Source organism: Drosophila virilis, chromosome 5, assembly GCF_030788295.1.
Source record: "Drosophila virilis strain 15010-1051.87 chromosome 5, Dvir_AGI_RSII-ME, whole genome shotgun sequence".
Classification (NCBI taxonomy): domain Eukaryota; kingdom Metazoa; phylum Arthropoda; class Insecta; order Diptera; family Drosophilidae; genus Drosophila; species Drosophila virilis.
Window position 1 is genome coordinate 11753862 of NC_091547.1, and position 24542 is coordinate 11778403.

Here is a 24542-nt window from a genome sequence, read left to right on the forward strand (position 1 = left end):
GCATTTCTGTTTTGCAGGCGCACGGCCGTTTGTCGGAATCATCGCGTAAACTTGATCTCTTACGCTACTCCTTGGAGCTGCGACGCCAGGAGCTGCCCACGGACTCGCCGACCGCCCAGCTGCTCAAGAAGGAGCTGCAGATTGTGCAGCAGTCGACATCGCCGGCGCCTGTGCACTACACATCGCTGCAGTCTGGACCGGGCGGCCTGCTCGGTGGCAAGTCGTATCAATCAGTATCATCGCTGGGCCGCTGCGCCAGCGTCACGGGCAAGCTGGAGGTGCGCCTGATGGGCTGTCAGGATCTGTTGGAGGATGTGCCTGGACGCTCGCGTCGCGACAAAGACAACAGCTCCAGTCCGGGTGATCTGCGCAGCTTTGTCAAGGGCGTCACCTCGCGCAGCAGCTCGAAGAGCTATTCGGTGAAGGATGAGACATCGATTGAAATTATGGCTGCCATTAAGCTGGACAACATTACCGTGGGACAGACCTCCTGGAAGCCCTGCTCACAGCAGGCCTGGGATCAGCGCTTCTCCATCGATCTAGACCGCTCCCGAGAGCTGGAAATTGGCGTCTATTGGCGTGACTGGCGCTCTCTGTGCGCTGTCAAGGTGCTGCGCCTGGAGGAGTTCATTGACGATGTGCGTCACGGCATGGCGCTGCAGCTGGAGCCGCAGGGCTTGCTCTTTGCCGAGATCAAATTTCTTAATCCGATGATCTCACAAAAGCCCAAGCTACGACGCCAGCGCATGATCTTCAATCGCCAGCAGGCCAAGAATATACCGCGCGCCAAGCAAATGAACATCAATGTGGCCACCTGGGGCCGTTTGCTCAAGCGCAATGCACCCAATCATGTACACATGGGCACTGGCGGCAATGCAGCTGCTATCACTGGTCGCGCCTCCTCGCCGTTGCCCAGCAGCGCCGCCTCGCGAGGCTCGGAGTCGCCCATATCGCGCACGCCCTCCTCAGATGCGCTGGCCGTCGAACCTGAACCGTATTCACCGGGCGAACAGGCCCAGAACATGGAATTCGATCCGGATGCCGGTCTGCATGAGCATGTCGAGACGCCCGGCGAGTATCCGGATCCCGCAGCTAGCGGCTTGAGCGGCCTGCGTCCGCTCTCCATGCACATGCAGGGCATCAGTGTGCTGCCGCCAGAGACGCCGCCGCCGCCGCCACAGCCAGCGTCGAGCAACATCATTGCACCCAATGCAGCTAGACCCAATTCGCTAAGCCTGCAAATGCCCGGCAAGACGCCGCCCGGACGTACTGCCGCGCCCACCACAGCGCCACCGCCGCCGCCCGTGCTGAAGTCTGTCACCCCAGTGCTGGATCAGGAGGTAAGCAGCTTAATACTCTATGCTTGGCAACTGTATAGCAAAGCCCTTCCTTACCTATACATATATACACACTCCTACTATACATATAAATATATATATATATATATCTAAATATATTTATATGGTTACCTATATAGCTGTAATTCTGTAGCTGTTTCGATCTTTGTGCCTCTGCCAGAGCTGCCTCATTCTGTATAATTATCCACACTCATGTATAGCCCATCCCATGTCTATATAGTCTGTGTTTGGTCATATTCGCTTTGGTGTTGGATTTTGTAACTGTACATATAGACATATATCATCTGATTAGCAACCAAAACTCCATACAAAACAGAACTCGACATTGATCCTAAATTGATTGCTGATATTCATAATTTGGTATTCAAATATGATTAACTATATGTTTCTGTCTGTTCCTTTTCAATATCATAACCCTATGAAGAGAGTCAACTAGCAGGTCTTTTAGTTATTTTTGATCTAGGTAGGGAAGATTTTATATCAGCTAGCCTCAATCTCAGCTTTAAACATTGCTTTGAACTAGTTCTAAAATGTATATTATTTTTTAAGCCTTTAATTAGTTTCAGCTCGTTGTTTAACTATATCTGGAAGGTTATCTGAACAACACATATAAACAATATTATAGGCAAATTGTGAACTAGTTTCATAAATCAAAGCCTGTTATGCCCCACAATAAAAAAATTTTTACAATAGTTACAAATTAGTTGCTTTTGAACTAGTTCAAATGAGCTTAAAAAAAAACAGCCATGATAATCCTGCGTTCATTACTTAGCTCAGGCATCTAGATACTTCGTAGTTTAGCAGTTGACTTTTCGTTCATTTTAGTTCTTTTGAACTTGCTTCAAAATTCTAAGCTGCAAAGTAACATCCTGATTTATCAAAAATTTACCTAAGCTTGCTTTCCCTCTGTAGTCAAACGGTTTTTTTTAGTCATTAAATGCAGTTCTATAGAACTAGTTCCCATTATCGAGTGCTATCCAAGCCTTAGAACATCATAATTTCCCAAACCCTTTCTCATAGTGCTTACGCTTAGTTCCCTCTCTCTCTCCTTCTCTCTCTCTCTCCCTCCACCCCTTTCTTTCTCTTGATCAAAGCCGCAAACTATTTCTTGCTCTTTCTTTGTATCATTTCTTTTCATCTCTTCAACTTTCTACATCATCATTCAACTTCCTCTCTCTCTTGTGTCTTGCTTTCTTTTCTGCCTCATGTCGCCCACATATTTTTTGTGGGGGTTTCTTGTGATTCTTGGTGATTCTCTTGTCTGTCGCCTCTCGCCATTTTCTGCACGTTTCAATTTCTTATCAACAGTCGTGAGCTTATCCTTCCCATTTCTTTGACTGCTTTCTTCCACTCTCTTCCGCTTGCCTGCTGTTGCTTAATGCTTTGCCTGACTGCGCGTGCGCGTTCCCGTGTGTGTGTGTGTGTGTGTCCTGTCATGATGCCGTTAATCGCCGACAGTTGCAGGACGCGTTGCATGAATTTGACTTCCTTTCCGAAATGGAATCGCATCCAAACACGCTGCGCCGCCTGCTGCACACACAACAGTCGCCCGGCTGGCCCATGGAGCAGCTGCAGCTCGAACAGGAGCTGCTCGAGAAGCTGCAACAGCAGCGGGAGCAACAGCAAATGGATCAGCTGCCGCCGGGCAGACAGCAGCCGCGCCTGGCCAATTCCTTGGATCGCACGGCAACGCTGCAGATCGTGCAGATACAGACCGTAATGCCCATGCAAGAGTCGCCGCCAGCGCCCCCTGAACCCGAACCCGAACCCGAACCTGAACCTGAACTAACCACCAATGTTCTGCCGCCCGCCAGTCGCCATACTCACCATGACCAGCAGCAGCAGCACAGGCTAAGCGCAAGCGAGCTTTCCTTACCAATACGCAACCCGTTTCAGTTCCAGCTGCCCGAGAAGCCGCCTCCAGCTGCTTCGGCTGTGCCCAAACAGTCGCCAACTCCGTCAAGGGGTGCCACCACCTCGGCGGTGGAGCAGCAAATGCATCGTCCAGTGCTGACGCTGCCGCCGGTGGTGCTCGTTGGCGGCCGGCGTGCGGATGATGAGGAGACCATGCCATCCTCGCCACTGGTTGAGTATCCCGAGGATGACGATGAGTATTTGTACAGCGGTGGGCTGCAGTCCAGCCGCAGTTCCAGTGCCGGCGATCGTTTCTGTGTGGAGGTTAGGAGGTTTTTTCATTTGATATCCTGTTTTATTTTTCGGCTATGGTTTGGTTTATGGTTTCGTTTTGTCTGTTAATTGAGCTCAATACTAATTTACCCAAATGAGTTTCATGTTAATCATGTTGTTGGTGTTCTGTTATTGCCACTGTTACTGTTATTGTTCCTTTGACAGCTACTTCAGCTTTATCTGTTGTCAAACTTCCTGCATTCACCCTAAATTCGCTTTAACGCAAACTTTTATTCGTGTACATAAATGCACTCACACACACTCACAACACTGAGCGCTATCTTATGTTAATAACAGCAACGGCGCATTAACAGCAACACAACATGCACATTTAGTACGCCTAACAGTGAGTGTTATGTAAATGTAAATTAACAGCATTGAACATTACACAGCTTTAACAGCACTTGCACATTTGGTTTAACTAACAGCACTTGCCATGTTCATGTAATTATAAAATAATGCAGCTAACTAGGCGCCAGAGCAAAAGCGCAGCTTAAACTGTAGAAATTTATTAAATTAAGTTTATTTGTATAAGTAATCTAACCCAACGAAAGCTCTGAATATTGCGTCGACGTACAAATTGAAATTGCAATTGCAAGTGGATGTCACTAAACTCATCGATACTTTCGATATTTTCCTCGACTTTTTGACTTCTCTGCGGCGAATTATACTGTTAACAGTTGTCAGGTGCTTTTAAATAATAAAAAAACTTGCTAGGACATTAGATTAACAGCTGTTAGAAGGCCAAATTTTTCTGTTAGTGTTATACTGTTAAGGTGACAACTGTGTCTCAAACATTCTGACATTTAAGGGATTACAGTTTTCAAGCAGGCTCTGCAAAAACTATCACGGGAAAAGCTATAAAAGAACACCTCAGAGGGTAAAGTCTCTTACTTCCAATTCGTATACGTTAAAGGAGCTATTAAAAAAATGGGTCGTTACTCGCGTGAACCAGACAATGCCACCAAGTCGTGCAAGGCACGTGGTCCCAATCTACGTGTCCATTTCAAGAACACCTACGAGACCGCCCAGGCCATCAAGCGCATGCCGCTGCGTCGTGCCCAGCGCTTCCTCAAAGCCGTCATGGAGCAGAAGGAGTGTGTGCCCTTCCGCCGTGCCACTGGCGGCGTCAGTCGTTGCGCCCAGGCCAAGCAGTGGAAGACCACGCAGGGTCGCTGGCCCAAGAAGTCGGCCGAGTTTCTGTTGCAGCTGCTGCGCAACGCAGAAGCGAATGCCGACTACAAAGGACTCGATGCCGATCGCCTGGTCGTTGAGCACATTCAGGTGAATCGCGCCCAGTGCCAGCGTCGTCGCATGTATCGTGCCCATGGTCGCATCAATCCCTACATGTCGTCGCCGTGCCACGTTGAGGTCATTCTGACCGAGAAGGAAGAGGTCGTTGCCAAGGTCGCCGCTGATGAGCCCACGAAGAAGAAGCTATCGAAGAAGAAGCTGCAGCGTCAAAAGGAGAAAATGTTGCGCTCTGAATAAAATGAGTTCAGTCCGATTTTAAACAGAAAGTCTTATTTTCGAGTCCTTTACTGCATTAAAATAATTAATGATACAAGGACAATTTTATGAATACATATTTAAGGTTTTATATGGAAGTTGAGTCAAAAGTTCGTGCTTTAATAGACAGCTGATAGATAAGCGGCAAATGCACTCACCTAGCTGATATGCCCTTGCATAGAGAAGAGTGCATAGAGTGAACATTTGAAATCTAGCCAAAATCTGTGTCGCGTATAAATTTGACAATTTAAGAGCAGGAACCCGCGACAAATCATAAATAAATAACGTGTGCAAAATGAAATGTTAAATGAGACGATTTAAGTGCTTGAAATAGACAAGTTTATATTGAGCCATTCGAATGGGAATAACAAACAATCATTTCACGTGCCAGCAAATGTCTTTTATATTCTAACGTAACTCACAGCGTCACCCTGTATATGTTTGTCACCCTGTGTTGCCTCCACATATTGCACCTAAGCGAAACGTCAGAGTTTTGTCCGTCTTCTTTTCTCTTTTATTATCATCATGTTCTTTCTTTTTCTTAATGCCAATTCACGTTGCAAAATAGTATATATATATATATATGTATATATATGCTCTATACTTAGTACTTAGCACATTTTTAGACCTTTGGCGACGCAAAAAGGTGTCCAAAAAAAAAAAAAAAATTGCTTTGGCCTCTCTGGTCATGACTTTGGCCACCCGTTGTTTTGCCTTATTCAGTTGTTGTTAGCCAAGCGCCGTAAATCGAACAATTTGTCGTTATGGTGGAAGCGCCATAATGTTATTGCCAACACTTCAGGCATTTGCGCAGCTGGTGCGGCAGGTGTGTGCGCTGCAACAGCAACAGCAGCAGCAACAACAACAACAACAGCATTCACATCAATTTCATCAATTGGCCTTGGCCAGGCCGCTGCAACAGCTGGTGCTGACAGCAACAACAACAAGCCAAGCACCTGTATGTGTTGTTTGTTTTCAGTCGTGTTTGGCTTCTCCTACTCTAAACAAAATAAAACACAAAACTCTTGCAGGCAAAAATCAATCTTGTACACATAACCATCGAACCCCTTGAAGCGGCACCAACATCCAGCAGCAACAGCAGCAGCAGCAGCAGCAGCAGCGGCAGCTGCCTCATAGAGGATGCCACAGCAGAGCCTATTGCTATCGAAAGTGTTTTAATAGAAAGCGTTGAGTCTGTTCAACCGCTCGACGAGGTAAAAGTTGCCCATCTACAGCGATTATTCAGAGCTTTTGCAGTTGCACAAAAAAAAAAAAAAACTAATTAACTATAAATAAACGAAGCTTTACAATTGCATTAACCAATCTACATGTTTGTATAGGTCATACCGCAGCTGGGCAAGCTCTATGTGGGCACACAGCAGCAGCAGCAGCAGCAGCAGTTGGCCTATGTGCAGTCCTCGCCCATTATACAAGAGCCGCCCACGCCCACAATTTATGGCAACAGCGCTGCGGCTGTCGCTCCACCACAATTCCCGCAGCCTGCACAGCGCCAGGACAAGCAACAACAACAGCAGCAGCAGCAACAACAACAACAACAACCCATCTATGCCAATCAATATGAGCTGAATGTAGCCAAGGCCACGGCAGCGGGCGCCTCCACCAGCGGCCGGCGGAATGTGGCACGTGGCCTACAGTATCGCGAGACAGCCGGCTATGAGGCGCTGCGTGCTGGTCAAGCGCCACCAAATGCTGGCATGTTGTCCATGGACAATTTCCGGCTGTTGAGCGTGCTGGGCCGTGGGCACTTTGGCAAGGTGATATTGTCGCAGCTGCGCAGCAACAATCAGTACTATGCCATCAAGGCGCTCAAGAAGGGCGACATTATTGCCCGCGACGAGGTGGAGTCGCTGCTCAGCGAGAAGCGCATCTTTGAGGTGGCCAATGCTATGCGACATCCGTTCTTAGTCAATTTGTATTCGTGTTTCCAGACAGAGGTAAGCGTTAAGCTGTATTTACAATGCATCTATAATAGTTAAACCTCTATTGCTTTTAGCAACACGTCTGCTTTGTTATGGAATACGCCGCCGGCGGTGATCTGATGATGCACATCCACACGGATGTATTTTTGGAACCGCGAGCTGTGTTCTATGCGGCGTGCGTGGTGCTGGGTCTGCAGTATCTGCACGAGAACAAGATCATCTATCGGGATCTGAAGCTGGATAACTTGCTGCTCGACACGGATGGCTATGTAAAGATTGCCGATTTCGGTTTGTGCAAGGAGGGCATGGGCTTTGGTGACCGCACCGGCACATTCTGCGGCACGCCCGAGTTTCTGGCGCCCGAGGTGCTAACGGAGACGTCATATACACGCGCCGTCGACTGGTGGGGACTCGGTGTGCTCATCTTTGAGATGCTGGTGGGCGAGGTGAGTGTGTTAGCAAATGTTGAAATTGAACAGGTTTTCAATTGTATATTCCTTTTACAGTCACCCTTCCCCGGCGACGATGAAGAGGAAGTCTTTGATTCAATTGTTAACGATGAGGTGCGCTATCCGCGTTTCCTCTCACTGGAGGCCATAGCCGTCATGCGCCGGGTAAGTGATAAAAATTGAACACAATCAAGTTGCATTTAGCTAACTTTTTAAATTTGCAGCTGCTGCGCAAGAATCCGGAGCGTCGGTTGGGCTCATCGGAACGCGATGCGGAGGATGTCAAGAAGCAGGCGTTCTTCCGTTCCATCGTTTGGGACGACTTACTGCTGCGTAAAGTCAAGCCACCATTTGTGCCTACCATTGTAAGTGCCGTGCCATTCAAAGCCAAAAACTGGCAACAATCTAAACACACAATTTTAATGCCTTGCAGAACCATTTGGAGGATGTCTCGAACTTTGACGAGGAATTTACGTCGGAGAAGGCGCAGCTAACGCCGCCAAAGGAGCCGCGACACTTAACCGACGAGGAGCAGTTGCTTTTCCAGGACTTTTCATACACGGCCGAGTGGTGTTAATGCTGCTCTAATGCCCCTGTCTTAGTCTTAATGCAACGGCCCTGGGCCTAGCTCAGTTAAATAAGTTGAATAATGCTTTTAAACATGTGCAGCGAGTTGTTTAGCCACATGAGAATTCGAGAATGAAACCCGATATATAGATATATATCTGTGTCTGTAGTGAATATATTGTATAAACCTTGTGCATGTTGCTCAGAAGCATTGACCAAATTGCCTAGAATATTCTACATAAATGTAAACCTGCATCATCAATCATATACATACATATATCAATCATATATACATTATATATCAAGTCAACGGCAGCTGCTAAATTAATATATATACTATATATACAATACATCTAACACATTGTCACGGAGGGGTTAACAAATTGTGAATTGTATTTCGTTTCGGTTGATAATTTTCCTAATCAAATATATTGAACAGTCTGACGAACCTTTGGAAAGCCTTAAATGCAATGTTGTAGAATTTTTGGACAGATTTTTGTTAACATAAAGAAAAGAGAGCCAGGTTCTATATTTTGTATAGATGTTAATTGAGAAAGAAAGAGAACGATATGTATACACAGCTATTTTACAAGCGCCAGTAGATGAGTTTTAGGGCAGGAAACAAACAAACACACATAAACACACACACACACACACCCACAAACATGCATACCTATTTTCATATAAAACATACAAATCACATTTAAAATGTTGAGAGAACAAAATGAAATAAGTCATAATATTGTGTATGCACTTTAATTAATTATACACACATATAAAACTATATTTAAAGAGCTCATCTTATATATATATACATATATATACACACATGTACGCACCTAAAACGAAATATTTACAATTATAAAACTGTATATTTTTATTTCCGCCTCTATATTGGCTGCTCAGCCTGATTGCCCGAGTTGAAATATATATTATTTTAATTATTTTTTAAATTATATACATACATGCTTATACATTTGTTATTTATTATTGTATTTAAAAAAAAGGAAAACAAACAACAAACATAAAAACTGTATTGCTTTGAGCATTTTTTAACAATTTTTTAAAAACTTGATTTAATTTTTTATAAAAATGATTTGTTTGTATGCGGGTGCACGCTTTAAACAAAATATAAAAAAATACCGCAGAGAAATGTTTGAGTAATTCCCAAGCAAAATGTTCTCAATTGCATGCAATCAGATTGTTGTTAAACTTAAGATATCTATGCATATAATTAATGTTATTTTTAATTTGTATCTAAGTTGTAGCATTCGATAATTGAAATTAAGTTACAATAATGTCAAGATAATTATATTACGATTATTGATTACAATTATGATTATACACGCGCCGGAATGCAGCGAGATCTATTGTCATTTTTATTATGTGCACAGCCTCAAGGTATTTATCTTGGGATAGTTTCGATTCCTGTCATTGGACTTGGGGGGGCATCCCAAAGCCTGGGGCTATACACATAATTGTTATTTATGCAGAACTATGATATGATTTTGAATAAATGTATCTATCGCTATTTAATAAATGCAGTTTTCCTCTAAAAAACACAAGGGCCTTAAGAAAGCTTTGAGTTTGAAATTTGACAGATTTGCGAATAATAACCAGATTAAAGACACAATACCCAAACTATTTCTCCTTAAAGCCCTCTGTCATTTGATAGTACAGAATGTTGCCCGTAGTATCCACAATGGCCACTATGATAATGCAGTCCAACAGCTTCTGCTGCAGCACTTTTATCAGCTCAAAGTCCAGATCCTTGGAGTGCTGTGTGGGGATGTAAGCCATCATCTGCTGTTGCTCCTTATTTTGGGCGCTCCAATAGAACTCGCCCGTATCCCGCTCCAACTTCGGCTGTATGTTGCTCAGGCGTTCATCTGTACACTCGAATTAGTCATAGCTAATTAAACATTATTTAAATTACTTAACCATTTGTTAAGTCCTTGTGCACTATCTGGGCTAAGGCGCGTGTCAAGCCATTTAAATCGGGGCAAATTGTGTCCAAATCCTGAAAGCATTTTTAAGTATGTCATAAAAGCTTCAAACGCAGCTATTTTACTACTTACCATTGCTGTAAAACTGTGTATTTATTTCAAGTATTAAAAAACACAAATTTGAGTTAAATTTCTTGTTTTCAAACTAATTTCTGACACATTTCGTGCACAACTACCGGCAAGTAAGCCCGGTAAACAGCTGTTTCGTGCATTTCTGACGTCAGCATTGACTGGCCCATGGCAGTGTTGCACAGTGCCGAAAATTTGGCGGAAAGTTCAATTATAATACAAGTGCGTGTTTAATCTAATATCTATTTCTTTTCTGGCTACTAATTTTATGTCAAACATAGTGCATAATATATTAATAATTTATTTATATTCAGACTCCATATGAAGGCAATGCTCAATGATTGTGCACGGGTCACCGCGCCGTCAGCGATAGAAAGAGAGAGTCTGCATGTGAGAGCTGATGTAGGTAATAAGTTTCTATTTAATTGCGAAATTCAGAGAGCGAGCGATTTATGACCGAGAGAGATATGTCCATTGTGAGCGCGCTACTGGCCGTAACGGTTCTGATCCCGTTATCTTTGCTGTGGCGTGAGCGTAACTTCCAAAACAGTTGTGTGCGTCTAGTTGTAGTTGGTTTTAATTAGGCAATTTAGTTTGTGCGCGTCTGTCCTGGCGATCGGTTGGTTCTGCTTGTCGGTCGTCTGTTGATCGTAAAAATGTATTTTTTAAAAAGTGAAATTAAGTAATTATTGTTAAACGTTATAAGTTGGTGGCGTATGTGTTTGTTATGTTAATATGTGCGGGTATATCTACCACACGAACAGTGCTCATGAAAGTGTTTTTTAACAATCGGTAAAATGCGAGTGATTTTTCGTTAAAAGCAAAATGGCGTGCACATGCACTTGATTCATAGAGAACCAGAGAGTCAGAAGTGAGAGAGAGAGCGGGTGAGTGAAGTTCTTATTTTTTTTTGTCTTGTATGTACATGTCTGTAAATAAAGTACAGTTACTTGCTAATCTCCGCAAATCAGTTGCTTAGTTTTAAAGCAGTTAACAGTTAGCTTTAACAATCGATAAAAGAAAATATATGTGCATAAACAGAAGCGGCAGACATTGTCTTTGTCTCAGCCAACTGCGCAACTTGGGCACTTGACACTTGACTTCCAAGATGCCAGTTTTTCCGTCTCTGCTGCTCCCATTTTGCTCGCCCGCAGCGCACTCGACTCGCAGACGTTGCAGACAACAATAAAGGGGGAAAAAAACAAGACTACAAATTATGCTAAATAGATGCAGTTAGCTGGGAGAATGGGCCAGGATATGCATGCAAAGCAGCAAAAGGGCTGCCTGAATCCAGTCCTTGTGCCCGGACACTCTGTGCATGTGATAAGGGTTTGGCAGCCAGCGATTTGCACATGTGCGCCAACAGCATATTAATGTGTGTATGTGTGTGCGAGTGTGTGTGTGTGTGTGTGCGAGTGTGTGTGTGTGTGTGTGAGTATGCTCTCTATCTTCAGCTGGTTGTGCTACGATAAGTAAGTTTTTGGCAGAGACTGCCGTGCTGCATGGTCTATGCAGATTAGTGTTGGCTCAAATGTCAGTTAATGTTTCACTGTAGCCACCATCCAGTGGAGAGGCTATTCAATTAGGCGCTCGGCTGGCTGCCGTTGGGTTACCTGCAACTGAAACTGAAACTGAAACCAAATGCCAAGTTGCCAGCTTGAAGAGCAGGCAACAAACTAAACCAGATGCTGCGGTCGATGGCCATTATTGAACTTGTCAATGGCAGTGCCAGGTTCAGCAGTAGGAGCAGCAGCAGGAGCTGAAGCAGTCTGGGCAATTACAGTGGCAAACAAGGCAGCTTACGACAACGATACGGAACAACAGTTATTACAATTGCAAACACACGCACACACACACACACACACACACACACTTGCCAACGAAGTCCTGCCTGTCGTCCTGTGTGCGTACGTGCGGTCACTTAATGCTGTTTGGCCAAGCAAAGTTGTGCGTGTTGTCCTTAGCCGCTTCCGGTGCCGTGCACCCGGGCCATGGACTCTATACTCTGCAGACATGTTGTCCTGACCATTGGACATGTGCGTGCGTGCAGTTAAGCATAATATTATTTGCACTTGCTGTCCGCTTATCCACACGCATACACACACCCACACACACACTCACACACACACACACACACGCACACAAAATTGCGAATTTCTGCTGGTCAGTCAGATGAACTCGTAGTCATAACCATTCGGCAGCCAAAATGTGAGCGTTTATGGCTTCATGCTGATTATGTATATGTACGTCTGTTTGCAACATTCAATTAAGTTGCAATGACACCTGCTGAAAGTGGCATACAAAATAATAGCTAGTAGCAGATGCAGATTAAAGCTTATACAGAATTTATTTATAGCTAGAAGTGAGTTTAAATTTCACAATTTTTGTATTTTACTTAATTTAATGTGCTTTCAAAATATCAGTTTAGATTAATAACTAGTTAAACATCATAAGATATCTCTACTACTAAAACTATGTGCTTTTCAAATCTCTAAACAAGCTTTAAAGAACTAAAGTAATAGAAAATATATATAGTGAATGAAGAGGAAGAAAGGTTCCAGGAAGGAAATCGCTTATATCAATTGAAACAATCTTAAATTTAAGATACTTTGCGAAAAAGGTTAACTTTTGTTTTACAATATTAATATCAGTATTTCATCCATGAAAAATAGTTAACTGGCTTTAAGTGCACATAAAAAGACAGCAAATGCACTTAAAAGCTTGGCACATGCTATTTTACTAAATGAAGCTACATTAAAGACAAAGCTTTAAAGAAAGTTTCCAATTAAAAATATTAAAGCTTTATACAAGTGCATTTAATGGGTAATGGAAGCTTTCACCTTGACCAGCTGCCCAAGTTTAAAAACTAACTAAAGCTCAACTTTCAGCTTTGAATATTTCCCAACTTTAAATATGCAGGCTACAAGCAAGCGCAATTTAAGCGCAACGTAAGCTTGATTAACTGTCAAATTGTGTAAGCAAATTAAAGCTCAACTTTCAACTCGTGTCATTAGCATCGGGTTAATTTGCGCTTGAGTGCATTGTTTTTTATTGCTTTGACTTTAATTAAAACTGCAAGCGGCCCAATAAACTTGAATGGCGCGCTAATAACTGTGCAACACTTTTTGTTGGGTCAACAATTTACCTGAGCGGACAGGAAGTTGCAATGGGAGTAGGAGCAGCAGGAGCAGATAATGAGGTGAAGCATGTGACTCGTATGGTGACTGTGTCTGTTGCTGTTCCCACTGGACAGAGGACACTGAACATGTGGCATACAGTGCATGCAAATAGTGTGCTCACATTTGGCCACTTAGCATATTTGCAGCCGTTTGCCAATGGGGCAACAGTTGTGTGTGTGTGTGTGTGTGTGTGTGTGTGAGAGAGTGTTTGTGTGTGCCCTGGCCTGGGCACTTTGAGGCATGCCACGGGGAGACTTTTAATTGAACTTTTGCAACAACACCGCGGGGATCAATTGAGATTTATTGGCAGTACGTGTCGCTGTGGCGTGTATGTAATGCTGCGGGAGCCGAATGTGGCACGAATGTGGCTTGAATGTTGGCTCGAATGTTGGCTTGCGACTGTGGCTTTCGTAAATTACGTGACGTAAGCAAGCAATTAATGTTTTATTTAATTTACACAACGACAGAACTTGGCTTCGACGCACAGTTGGAAACTCGTTAGCTCCGCTTCCCTCCCCCCCCCCACACACACACATACACACACACCCCGCCCAATCTCGACTAGCTGCAAACTTTTACTTGCAAATTTTCTAATGTCATTTGCAATTCAATGCGAATATGGCCTAATTACGCCACAACAGCTGCAAAACTTGTTAAACTTTTTGCCAACATTTTGTACTTGTGCGACTGCTATTCAATTTTCCACACACTCACACACACAGACACAGAAATTTGTGTGGCAACAGTTATTTAACTGGCAGCTCATGAAATTCCCTTTTACAACTTTAATCACAATTTAAGCATCCATTAATGACTTAATGGCTTTTGCCACTCCCCCCTCCATTTTGTCGCATTGTCTGAGCTGTGCGTCAAAATGCTTTTGCCGCATCATTGGCAATGCAATTAACTATGCCGGCCCAGTGTCGCGGGTAATTAGAGGAGGCCACCAGAACTGACCACCAGCCACTTGACGCGCTTTTCACTTAAGCGCAGTTTTCGTTTTTCCTTTTAGTTTTGGTTGCTTTGCGTTCAATGGATTTGTATGACTGTGCGTGAAATTTCATTAAAACTCGATAATTGCATGACACGACAGGATTTTTGGTGCCCCATGCAACTTTTGCTTATCGCGCATACGCCCGGTTAGCTCTCGCCCTCGCTCTCGCCCTCGCCCTCGCTCCCACCTCCTGCCACAGACGCCGTCAGACATTGTCTTTCGCTTGAGACGCCAGCAAGTCTGCAATTGATTTAATTATACGATTCGTTCGATTGCAATTGATTCGAGTTGAAGCTACTCGATTCGTTTTTCGACCCCAAGCAATTTATTTGGCTTGCCACGCCCACCATGACCAGCACACCCAAGCAGGCAATGACAGTGTAATTGCATTGCAAAAGCACTAATCATTATCTGATTACTTTGAGATACTTGAGTGAAATATATAGATATCGATCGTTGATACTTTTTGCTCAATCGTAAGCCAAATTATTCTAAGCAATTGTATGCTTGAAAACAAAACCGATTCCCAAATGTTGTACGACTTTGATTAATTCTCAAGCAACAAGGAATATACATGTTATTATTATTGTTTGGCTTGGCGGGCATGTCTGTCCGTTTGTCTATTTGACGTTCTCTCTTCAACCTTTATCTTCACGATATACTTTGCTTAAAATCATCATTTCGCTACAGGCTAGAGCTGTTTAACGTATTTCTTTTCTGTATTCGACTTGATGTTTATGGCTTTAAGACTAAGTATTTTTAATGTATTAACGTATATTGAATGTAGTCTAGAAAAATAATATAGATTTGTTTTTGTTTTTGAAAAAAGATTTCAAATAAAAACTTTTCTTTAGTTTCTTATGTCTTTACTATTACTAAAATAGCATTAAATATTCTAAATATAAATCTTTATTTTAATTAAAATTAAATAATATAAAAATCTTCCTATCGATTTATGTCACAAAGTTGACTTTAAGCTTCGATGCATCAGTTGCAACAACATAATGTAATTAGATTGTCATGCTCTAACTTATTTATGCAACAGATGCATCATGTGGCAGCAACATTTAATATGCATACATGTGTGCACATACATGCACGCATTCACATATAATAATTTTATGGATGAAATATATGACAATAACAATTATTAGCCTGATAAATTTTGGTTTATTGGCAAGTTTTTGTTTTGGATTTGTGGCAAATTGAATTTATTTGTTGTGTGTACAACATGGGTATGTGCTTATTGACAGAATGTGTGTGTGTGCGTGTGTGTGTGTGTTTGTGTGTGTGCGCAGCTTGGGTGCATTGAAGCAAACAACAGGGAAAATGTATTCGAACCAGCTGACAACAAAAATGTGGAGCATGCAACAAATTATACAGATAATGCGGCACAATTGAATTTGCAGTATTTCTGCCAGGCACAAATGCACAACTATTGCAACAACAACAACAACAACAACAACAACAATAATAACAACAACATTTGACAATTGTCATAACAACAACATCGGTTTTCATTTTCCACTTGACTTGAGTTGAGCGCTTCTGTTTGAGCTGCGCGTTTCGCATTTCAGCAAATTTTCAATGCAGCAGCAAGCGGCAAGCGGCAAGTAGCAAGTGGCAGGCGGCAAGTGGCAAGTGGCAAGTGGCAGGCTGGAGCCAGACAGCATTGTATGCGGCATTCAATTGTTGTCCTGTTGCTACCCCAAAACGTGTCCAGTCCGAGGCAAACATTTATCACGGCATGCGGCTGGGTCAGCCGGAAATGTTGCACGTTGGCACAAGGCACAGTTGACTACTCGCTGCCTTGCCACAGAATTCATTTACGTAATTAGTGGCCAAGGATGTCATTGCGGAGCGGACGAGCCCCAGCCCATTTTGATGGCTGACCGCAATGCAAGTGCTCCAATCACCGCAATTTCCTTGCGCCCCGACGAAACGTTATCCCGTTGAGCACAATTCATTGCCTTCTTTTCGAGGGGGCACTGTCTCCGTTGCGTTGCAGATTAATGTGGTTGCTTATGGTGCAATGACAGTGATTGAAAAAGCAGCAAATATTTGTTTAATTGAGGTGCAATTGGAGCGTGTCTCAAACTCTTGGCTGAGCTTAAAGCACGCCAAAGACTTTAAGTAGAATTATGTTTAGATTGTCTAGGCCAAAATACAAGATTTGTTTTAGAAAGTGTCTTGAGCTTTTTTTTCGTTTATTATTTAAAGATTAAATGTGCTTTTAAAGCTGTTTGGCTATTATTAGAAATTACTCTTAGCTTTCATATAATTGACTGAGCTTTTAACAACGTTTCGTATACTTAGAGCTTTCAGAATAAAAAAGCGTTTTTTCTTCTGGGAATGTATTCAATAATCAAAGACTTAATAAAGTTTAGCAATTTGGCAAATGTAACTGGTCTGAGCTTTAGGTTTAAGTGAGCTTTAATTAAATTAATGAAAAGCTTCAAGAACTTTCACTTTTTTATATAAGCTTAGAGTATCATATAGTAAACAATAGATTTTAGCTTTTGGCTAATAAATAGATTTATTACTCAATGGACTTAAACTTTATTTAAGCTCCTTCATAGCTTAAGATTTCATGTGCTTTGAAAGCTCTCTTTAATTTCCAACTGCATTTCAAACAGTTGCCACTGTTCGCGAATGATACGTAGATGTAAATCCACTTTTCAGCCAATGTTTGTGTACTTGAACGCATTTAATGCACTTCCAATGCAAATCCTGTTCTTAATTCAAGCTTAAATTTATTGATTAGCCTTGTTAAGTGCAATTTCGTGTTGTTTGCATTGTCGAAGATGTTGACAAGTTGCAGCTGCTTCGTCTAAGGACACAATGCAATTGCATTATACGCTACGTACACACACAGTCATGTGTGTGCGTGTGTCTGTTTGTGTGGCTTAGTTGATCAAATGCGGCAGCCACATGTAAAGTAAACTTCATTTGTAGCTATTGCCAAAGGGGAATAAACGCGCGCGAATTTGAACGCAGCTACGTGCGATTTACAAGGGCACACACACACATGCACACACACACACACATGGCGCCTAAAATGCGGCAAGAGAAAAGCGAAAGCAGCAGCAAGAAAAACACTAGGAAAATCAAAACAAAAACACGCGATTTGCCGGCAAAATTGCACGTGACAGCAGCAGCAGCAGCCGGAGCTCGTGTCCTTAATGTTCGTATCCTGGCTTCGTTCAGTGCCGAAGTGTAGCCGAGTAGACAGCGCCGAATCCAACGATGCTGCCGCCAGGAATATAAAAAGGACGCGTCGCACTAGCAGCAACGCATTTTGTCAGCAGCAACAGCAGTTGCCAGCAGCAGCAGTGGGAAAATTGCGAGAGGAAAAGCGCTCAGCTCTAAAGTGAAAACAAAAGTGAAAAACTTAAAGTGACTTGGCAGATTGCCAAAAGTACATACACCAAGGCACACACGACTGTGTGTGTGTGAGTGTGTTGCTGCAAGTGGATTTCTATTTTTGCGCCATTGAAGGCAGCGTGTGAAGTGTTGTCGTTGTGGCAAGCAGCATAATTGTTGTTGCCACTAACTGTAGCTGGCGTTGAGCGACAGCAACAGCAAAAAAAAAAAAACTTTAAAGTGCAGCCCGTAAGCGGTTTAAAGACGCCTCAAAAACAAAAGGAAAAAATAAACACACACACATTATCCTTGCCCCTTGGCCAGTATTTGTAGTCTGCACATTCTCGCCTAAGCTTCGAGTGTGTTTCTGCTCAATGTCAGCCAATTGATTCTAGCTGTGTGTTCGTGTGTTGTGAGTGTGTGCTAAAACAAACAGTTAACCAATTTTGACTTTGGCCAACATGTGGAGTTGGCAGCGTATGCGCCATAAGCCACTCTGGGCTTTAATATCCTTGACCATTCTGCTGCTGGTCCTGGACAGAGTCAGCCAGAGTCAGGCCAACACGGAGCCACCAGCCACCGTGGAGACCACCACCACAACAATGGAGCCAGGTGAGTTTCAAATTGACCTTCATTTGGCAGCATTGAGTATTTTCCTTTTTTCTATTTATTCTTATTTTTTTTTTTTTTGGCAATTTTGTTACAAATTATGGCCTATATGGCAGATGCCGGCACAGTTATTGATGCTGTAGCTGAGCTGGGGCAGCAGCCACTTTGCTAAATGACTTTCGTGCTCAAAAGCGATAATCACGCACACACACACACACACAAACAACAAAAACACACGCCCACCAAAAGAAAAACAAAATTCAATGTACAATACTTATTTTGGCATATAACGAAGTCGGAATATCCTTGTAGAAACAAAGCCAAATGGCGCTCATTTGGATTAGTCTCATATTTAGAACTAGTCTGATAATTGAAGAGTCGCAGAGAGTTATTTAAATAATATGTATATGCGTGTGGCGCGCTTCTAATTCTCAAATAGTTTAAGCGTCCATTGACGCAAGTCTTGCAAGAAGTAAGAAACTGACAAGTCTGCAAAGCAAGAAAGAGGGATTGTAGAAATCGCCGATCGCTTGCAAGCAAACTTTTTGTAATATTGTTTAGACAAAAGATGTAAATAGTTGTATTTTGAAAAGTTCGTTCTGCATGGTTTAAATGAATACAGAACGTTCTTAATTCTCAGGTGATTGGAAGAGCGTTTTCTTTTCTGTCGCAAACTCACTTTATTGTAGTTTAATTTTTTCATAACTTAGTCGCATTCTGCACAGAATTTGATAGAGATTTAAAAATGCTGATATTTTTTATCTATTATGTTGATTTGAAATATTTAAACAATAGATGTCAATTAGAACGTTTTTTTTGGGTTTGTCTCTTTATGTAGGAAGTTCCTCCTTGTTTTGCCAGCGCATTTATCATCTTGATTAACGGCTGCAACTTCACAAAATGAAGTAATTTAATAAATAACATATTGATTTTGAGAGTTTGACAATATGCATGCATCAATAATAAAGTCAAACTGTTTTTATGGGATAAAGTTGTTCTGTAAAATAATTTCAAGCATGCGTAGCACATATTTCGGCCCTTACGAGGAACAGCACCAAAAAAACCCTTTTGCACTGGCAGAGTTAAAATATAATCATAAATTTATTTCGATTGACAAATGTTTTTTTAACTCGTTTTTGTTACAAAAATGTTGACAAAGTGCGAATACCTGACTCCTAATAGAGTTAACCGGGTTATTCGAAAACAAAGCAAATGGAAAGCAAAAGCAAAGCACACAGCAAATAACTCGCAGTAAATGAAATATTTCGTGTTCACAGCGCCAACTGCCGTCCTGTACTGTGCTCCCCCCAGCGCCGCACCGTCCCAATCACAGTCCTGTGGTGGCACAGAGGCAATCAAAACGAGGCCTGCTGGCCAAACCGTAATCCCAATCAGCGTCAACACACACACACACACACACACGAACACACACTGAGACTAAAAAAGAAAAAAAATAAATAGGCAGTGCGATTGCAGGAAAGCATTTAATGAAGTATGGCAGCTACCGAGTTCTGGTTAATAGATATTAATAGCATGTGCGGCGCGGCGGGTGTGTAGTAGGTAGAGTAGGTGGAAAGGAGGGGGGATTATTTGAGGTGGTTGTGAAAAGTGCTCAATGCTGCGGCGGCTGTCACACGCAATTTGTTACGCAAAAGCAGATGCGCATCAAGTAATTAATTTTTTTCCTTTTATACTCAGAACCCATTGAGAGTAGGGTAGAAGGGTATACCGATTTTGTGCACATGTATGTAACTGGCTGAAAAAGCCTTCTGGTTAAGCAAATGCCTGCTTCAGCCGAGTTCACTTTAGCTTCCGTCTGCCTATCTGTCCGAATGCTTGATATAGTCGATCTCTGGTACAATATGGTTCTGCGGAGTCAATCAAATTGGATGTTCAGTTCCTGTTTTCTAAACCGATCCAGAATCTTTATTTTTCTGGAAGACTTAAGTATTTATAGTCTTGGGCTTTAGTTTATACACACATCTGGATGGCATAGTTGGGCACTGGAAATTGTCATAAGGATCGGCCATGTATGTATAGGGTATCTCTTAGTGGGACACTCTCGGCCAGAGCAGCTGTACTTGTTTTTTCTTTGACGGCATCCTTTTTTCGCCCTGCCGCTGCCTGAATGGACGCTGATGATCTCATCGGTAAAAACTGCGACGCAGTTGATACTTTTTTTTTTTTTTGGCAAATTGCGCAGTTTGTGGAAAATTGAGGATGAGTTGCGGATGCAGGTGTTGGGTGGATTCTGGCTTTTTGATGGCAGATGCAGTGGCAGCTTGCGTTGCGGCAAGCACTTTCCATTTCGTCAGCTAAAAGGTTTGACCAAGACACAAACAAACACACAGCAGCTGGAATTTAATTTGCATGAAGCGCGCACAGCTCAAATCGCATTGCAAAATGGCATTTTTTTTTTTTTTTTTTGCAACGGGGCAGGGTGCGGGGAAATAGAAAAGCGAAAGAAAAGCGCCAGCTAGCTGGAATCTGCAATAAGCCAAATGGCAACTAAAAATGTCGCTCACTCTGCACAATTGTGCATCAAGCCGAAGTATGTGCCATAAATCTTAAAGCTTACTCTATCCTTAACGATAGGGCATTATAAGCTAGTCACGAGGCTTGTAACGCCTCAAAGGAGACGCTATTAGGCACATATAATTTAGATATAAATAATATGCTTTGCATATAAATCTAGTTTAGATTAGTCAGTCGTATCGAATGACTATATCAAATGGCTGTTATGGAAATTTTCGGTCGAAGTATTGCATTATCTAGCTCTTATCTAGCTCCTTATATATGGGCAAATTCTATTCAGCATTTTATGATTTATGGGTTAGGGAATAGTGCTTATTTATAAAAACACCTCGTATTGTGTTTAATCGTAGGGTATTCAAACTTCGGCCGAAGACAGCTGTCTTGTCTGGTTTTTTATATTTCCATTTGATGACGAAGATGAGTAGCTGATGATCATGTTGATAATGATAATGATGATGATGATGATGATGATGATGCTGTTGCTGATGTGTGGGTTACATTGCCGCAGGACTGGGACAGCTCACATGTGCCCAGGCCAACTGCTGCGCTTAGTACATAGGAATTCTGCTGGCCTGCTACAGATGATGCTGGGCTCTGGGCTCTAGGTTCTGGCTCTGGGCTGCTGTTGCCTTCCTGGTTCGGCCTGAGCATTATGCATGCAAATGGTATAACCGAGTAACGAACTGTCAAAATCAAAAGCGACAACTGCAAAAAAATACAAAAATAAAGAGGTAAAAAAAATGCAGCAGGCAAATGACAAAAAGTCGCCCAAGACAGCATCCTGCTCTGTGAAGTCCCCAGGATGTAGTCCTGCGCCTGTCCCAGTCCCTGGCATATTATGTGCAATGCATGCGCTAAAAGATAAAGATGACTCGAATCCTAGCAACGACTTGGCTTCAGTTTCGTCTGCATCTTCCATCTCTCCCAGCAGCCGGCTACCGACTACAGTTTCGACTGTGGCGTATGCGTGTTTTGCATAAAGCCAGCTCCCGACTTGTTCATTGTGGGAAAACTGCTTTTGCTTGGCTGTGCATGAATGATTTATAGAGCGGCTGCTACTACCGCGGCGAGGGGCGGTTCGGACAGAAATGCATCTTCAGCTGCCAACAGTGGCCCATTGCCAGCGATTATCAGCCCAAAAGCGACTGCTGACTGGGCGCTGCGTTCTAAGAGCTTTTCGTGTAACCAACTTAAATATGGACTACTTTGAAAGACATCGCCTCGAATATTTAACAAATTAATAATGTTACATGAATGAAATCGGGACTCATAGACACCAGGCACATGCTTTTTTATCTCTGTTTTTTACACATTCAAATGGGATATAGATATTTGAAAATGTGTTTGAATCGTAAAGGAACATAAAGTTGCATTCAAAGTTTGTTGCATAAAAGTTTGCAAAAAGCATATCAAATAATATTTAAAAATAATTAAGGTAATACGATTCCAGTTCCACAGGTAGCCTAAAAAGTAGTCTAATAGACACCATTAAATGATTCATTTTCAATTATATATTTGAATATAAGCGTATTACAGATCACGTCTTAAGCTTATAAAGCTCTTAACGCTGTTTATAATTCAAATGTGGCTAACTACGCCTGACTAACTTTACTTTAATATTATTTTTGCATCGTAGAGTAATGCCAGTTTGAAAAACGAATTCCTTGGGATCAACGAGTGGTAAAATCTTAAATTGCTTGAGTACTACGATGAGCAGGGTCTTCATTTCCAACATGGCATACTTTTGACCTGTGAAAAAAATTAACATGAGTAGATATTCCCTTTAAGACTTATACTCAAGTTAAACTTACCTATGCAATTGCGTTGACCCGCACTAAAGGGCATATAGGCATAAGTATGACGGTCCTTGGAGTTTTCGGGCAGAAAGCGCTCTGGCTGAAACTCATCTGGATCGCTCCAGTATTTGGGATTCCGATGCAAGTCGAAGACATGAAGAGTGATTTGAGCACCAGCCGGTAATATAAGGCCATTGGCCAGTTCCGTTTCCCTAACTGTTTGACGGGCCATGATAGGCACAGATGGAAACAAGCGCATCGTTTCCTTAACAAAGCATTCCAAATACTTGAGTTTAGAGAGCTGATTAGTGTCCAAGTTGTTAAAGTCATCTGATATAGAGATGAGTATATAGGGCTTAGAAGGCTTTACGTTGTAGAAGGTGGAGTAAAGAAAACTGACCAGCTATGTGCTCGCTTATCTCCTGATAGCACAGCTCCTGTTTGTCCTGATTTAGGGACATGTTCATAAGCCCAAATATGAGACCAATCGATGTGGTATCAAAGCCCTCAAACATAAGCGTATCCACCTCCTCGCAAATGCCCTCATGATCAATTAAACCGTCCTTCTCCGCAAGAATAAGCGTATCCAGCATTGCAAAGCGTTGCTTCTTGTTGATGTAACTAGGTTTACGTGGAGGAATCAACTACTAGTCATAATAATTGAAAATATATAAATATACCCTTACATATCATCATCTGCCGCTTGAGTACTGAGCTTTTCGTTGAGCACCTGCTCGAGAAGTATTCGACGCTTGGCAATTATTTCGCTGGAGAAATCGTGTACTTCTTTTAAGAAGCGCGCATCCTCGCTGGAGCCAAACAGATTATAGATGGTATTGTTCCAAATGAGTGGATTACTCATACGTCTTATAAAACTCTTTTCAATCATGCTGAAGCTCTCGCGATAGCGATCTCCCTTGGCAGCCATATCATCCAGTTTTATGCCCATGGCCGTCTCTGTGGATGTTAACATTTGAGTTGAAGATTAAGCCACAGTGAACACTCAGTTTAGTGGACCTACCACAAATGCTGTTTAGTGTAAATCTGGGTATAAGTTCACTTAGAGAGATGCATGTCTCTGCTTTCCCCTCGAATTGTTTCACAAATTTCAAACTCTCCGCTCTATTTGAAAAATTTGAATTAACATCAATTCGGCTGGCTTAAAAAAAAAAACTTACTTGAACGTCTCTTCGAATTGACCCAAGATATTAAAGTGAAATGTGGGCGTCAGCATCTTCCGTCGCGTGTGCCATTTCTTATCTGTAAAGATGTAGTTTTATTATTTTCAGTACGTTATAGTTTTTACTGTGCAGTGTGGCCTACCTGTGGATGTCAGTAGGCCAGTGCGTAGCGCCGGGTGTAGAAAGCCGTATACCAGCCCCTTGGTTATCAGGTTTTGGTCGTTCAATATTAAATCAAAGTTGTCTGCGTCGATAATATTGTAAGCCACCGTGCCCATAACATATTCTATAAAGCTACGACCCATTTGTTTGGCCCTGACACGCATATCATTGAACATCTCAGCTGGAAAAAAAGCAAAAAGAAAGTTATTTTGAGATTGTTATGGGGTAGTTTTACCCACCGTCATTTCTGCCATACAAGTCGAAGCTATTGCCAAAGATGGTGCGTCCCTCAGGCACCGGAGCTATGCTTTCTATCGGTCGTCCATCCTTGGTGCGCACACGCTTTGCGAAGAAGGCCAGCACGTAGTAGTCCTTGTTGATCCTATACAGCCAGAAGATAAGCGTGCCCAGACCGATCAAAATCAATAAACCCAAGTCCATTTCAAAGCAGTCGAAACACACGCTAAACCATGTCCAACCAATGCGACAAGGGGACTGACACAACGAGCTCTACAATTTTTTCCAGACCTGTAGCCCAGGCGTTTAGACATTATCTCGGTCTATAGTAAAAACCGATTGATTGTTAGTGCCGGCTTGTGCGAGTACAATTTGTTTTATTTAGTCGGAACGGAAAGATA

General features: G+C 42.4%; 5 protein-coding genes across 19 annotated transcripts in view; 3 read left to right on the top strand and 2 right to left on the bottom strand.

The window, feature by feature from the left end:
• Pkn (serine/threonine-protein kinase N) overlaps nt 1-9550 on the top strand; it is a 41454-nt gene extending 31904 nt beyond the window's left edge. For 5 of the 12 annotated variants that reach the window (XM_070210279.1, XM_070210280.1, XM_032436765.2 and 2 more), the window contains 8 exons: nt 18-1340; nt 2817-3536; nt 6086-6268; nt 6395-7009; nt 7069-7440; nt 7501-7608; nt 7668-7808; nt 7877-9550. In XM_070210279.1, coding sequence (XP_070066380.1) covers nt 18-1340; nt 2817-3536; nt 6086-6268; nt 6395-7009; nt 7069-7440; nt 7501-7608; nt 7668-7808; nt 7877-8020 — 3606 coding nt within the window. In that variant the 3' untranslated portion in view covers nt 8021-9550. Of the gene's footprint in view, nt 1-17; nt 1341-2816; nt 3537-5784; nt 6013-6085; nt 6269-6394; nt 7010-7068; nt 7441-7500; nt 7609-7667; nt 7809-7876 lie in introns of those variants that run through there. The other 7 variants (XM_015173758.3, XM_032436773.2, XM_032436766.2 and 4 more) reach the window with 6 other exon arrangements.
• LOC6625705 (large ribosomal subunit protein uL22) lies at nt 4395-5065 on the top strand. The gene has a single exon (XM_002050290.4). It carries the CDS (start codon nt 4476-4478, stop codon nt 5034-5036), a length of 561 nt encoding a protein of 186 aa, XP_002050326.1. The 5' UTR covers nt 4395-4475; the 3' UTR covers nt 5037-5065.
• On the bottom strand, nt 9300-10243 carry Tsen15 (tRNA splicing endonuclease subunit 15). The gene is made up of 3 exons (XM_002050288.4): nt 10089-10243; nt 9952-10030; nt 9300-9899 (listed from the first exon to the last, which is right to left on the bottom strand). Exons 1-3 carry the CDS (start codon nt 10089-10091, stop codon nt 9652-9654), a joined length of 330 nt encoding a protein of 109 aa, XP_002050324.2. The 5' UTR covers nt 10092-10243; the 3' UTR covers nt 9300-9651.
• Nucleotides 10244-10705: 462 nt separating this feature from the next.
• hig (hikaru genki) overlaps nt 10706-24542 on the top strand; it is a 28671-nt gene continuing 14834 nt past the window's right edge. For 3 of the 4 annotated variants that reach the window (XM_002050285.4, XM_032435707.2, XM_032435709.2), the window contains exon 1: nt 17548-18233. In XM_002050285.4, coding sequence (XP_002050321.3) covers nt 18083-18233 — 151 coding nt within the window. In that variant the 5' untranslated portion in view covers nt 17548-18082. Of the gene's footprint in view, nt 10973-17547; nt 18234-24542 lie in introns of those variants that run through there. The other variant, XM_032435708.2, reaches the window with a different exon arrangement.
• On the bottom strand, nt 22259-24408 carry LOC6625356 (cytochrome P450 4p1). The gene is made up of 8 exons (XM_002050287.4): nt 24144-24408; nt 23885-24085; nt 23740-23821; nt 23583-23683; nt 23248-23518; nt 22962-23182; nt 22577-22891; nt 22259-22514 (listed from the first exon to the last, which is right to left on the bottom strand). The coding sequence occupies exons 1-8, from the start codon at nt 24343-24345 to the stop codon at nt 22354-22356; spliced, it is 1554 nt and encodes a 517-aa protein (XP_002050323.2). The 5' UTR covers nt 24346-24408; the 3' UTR covers nt 22259-22353.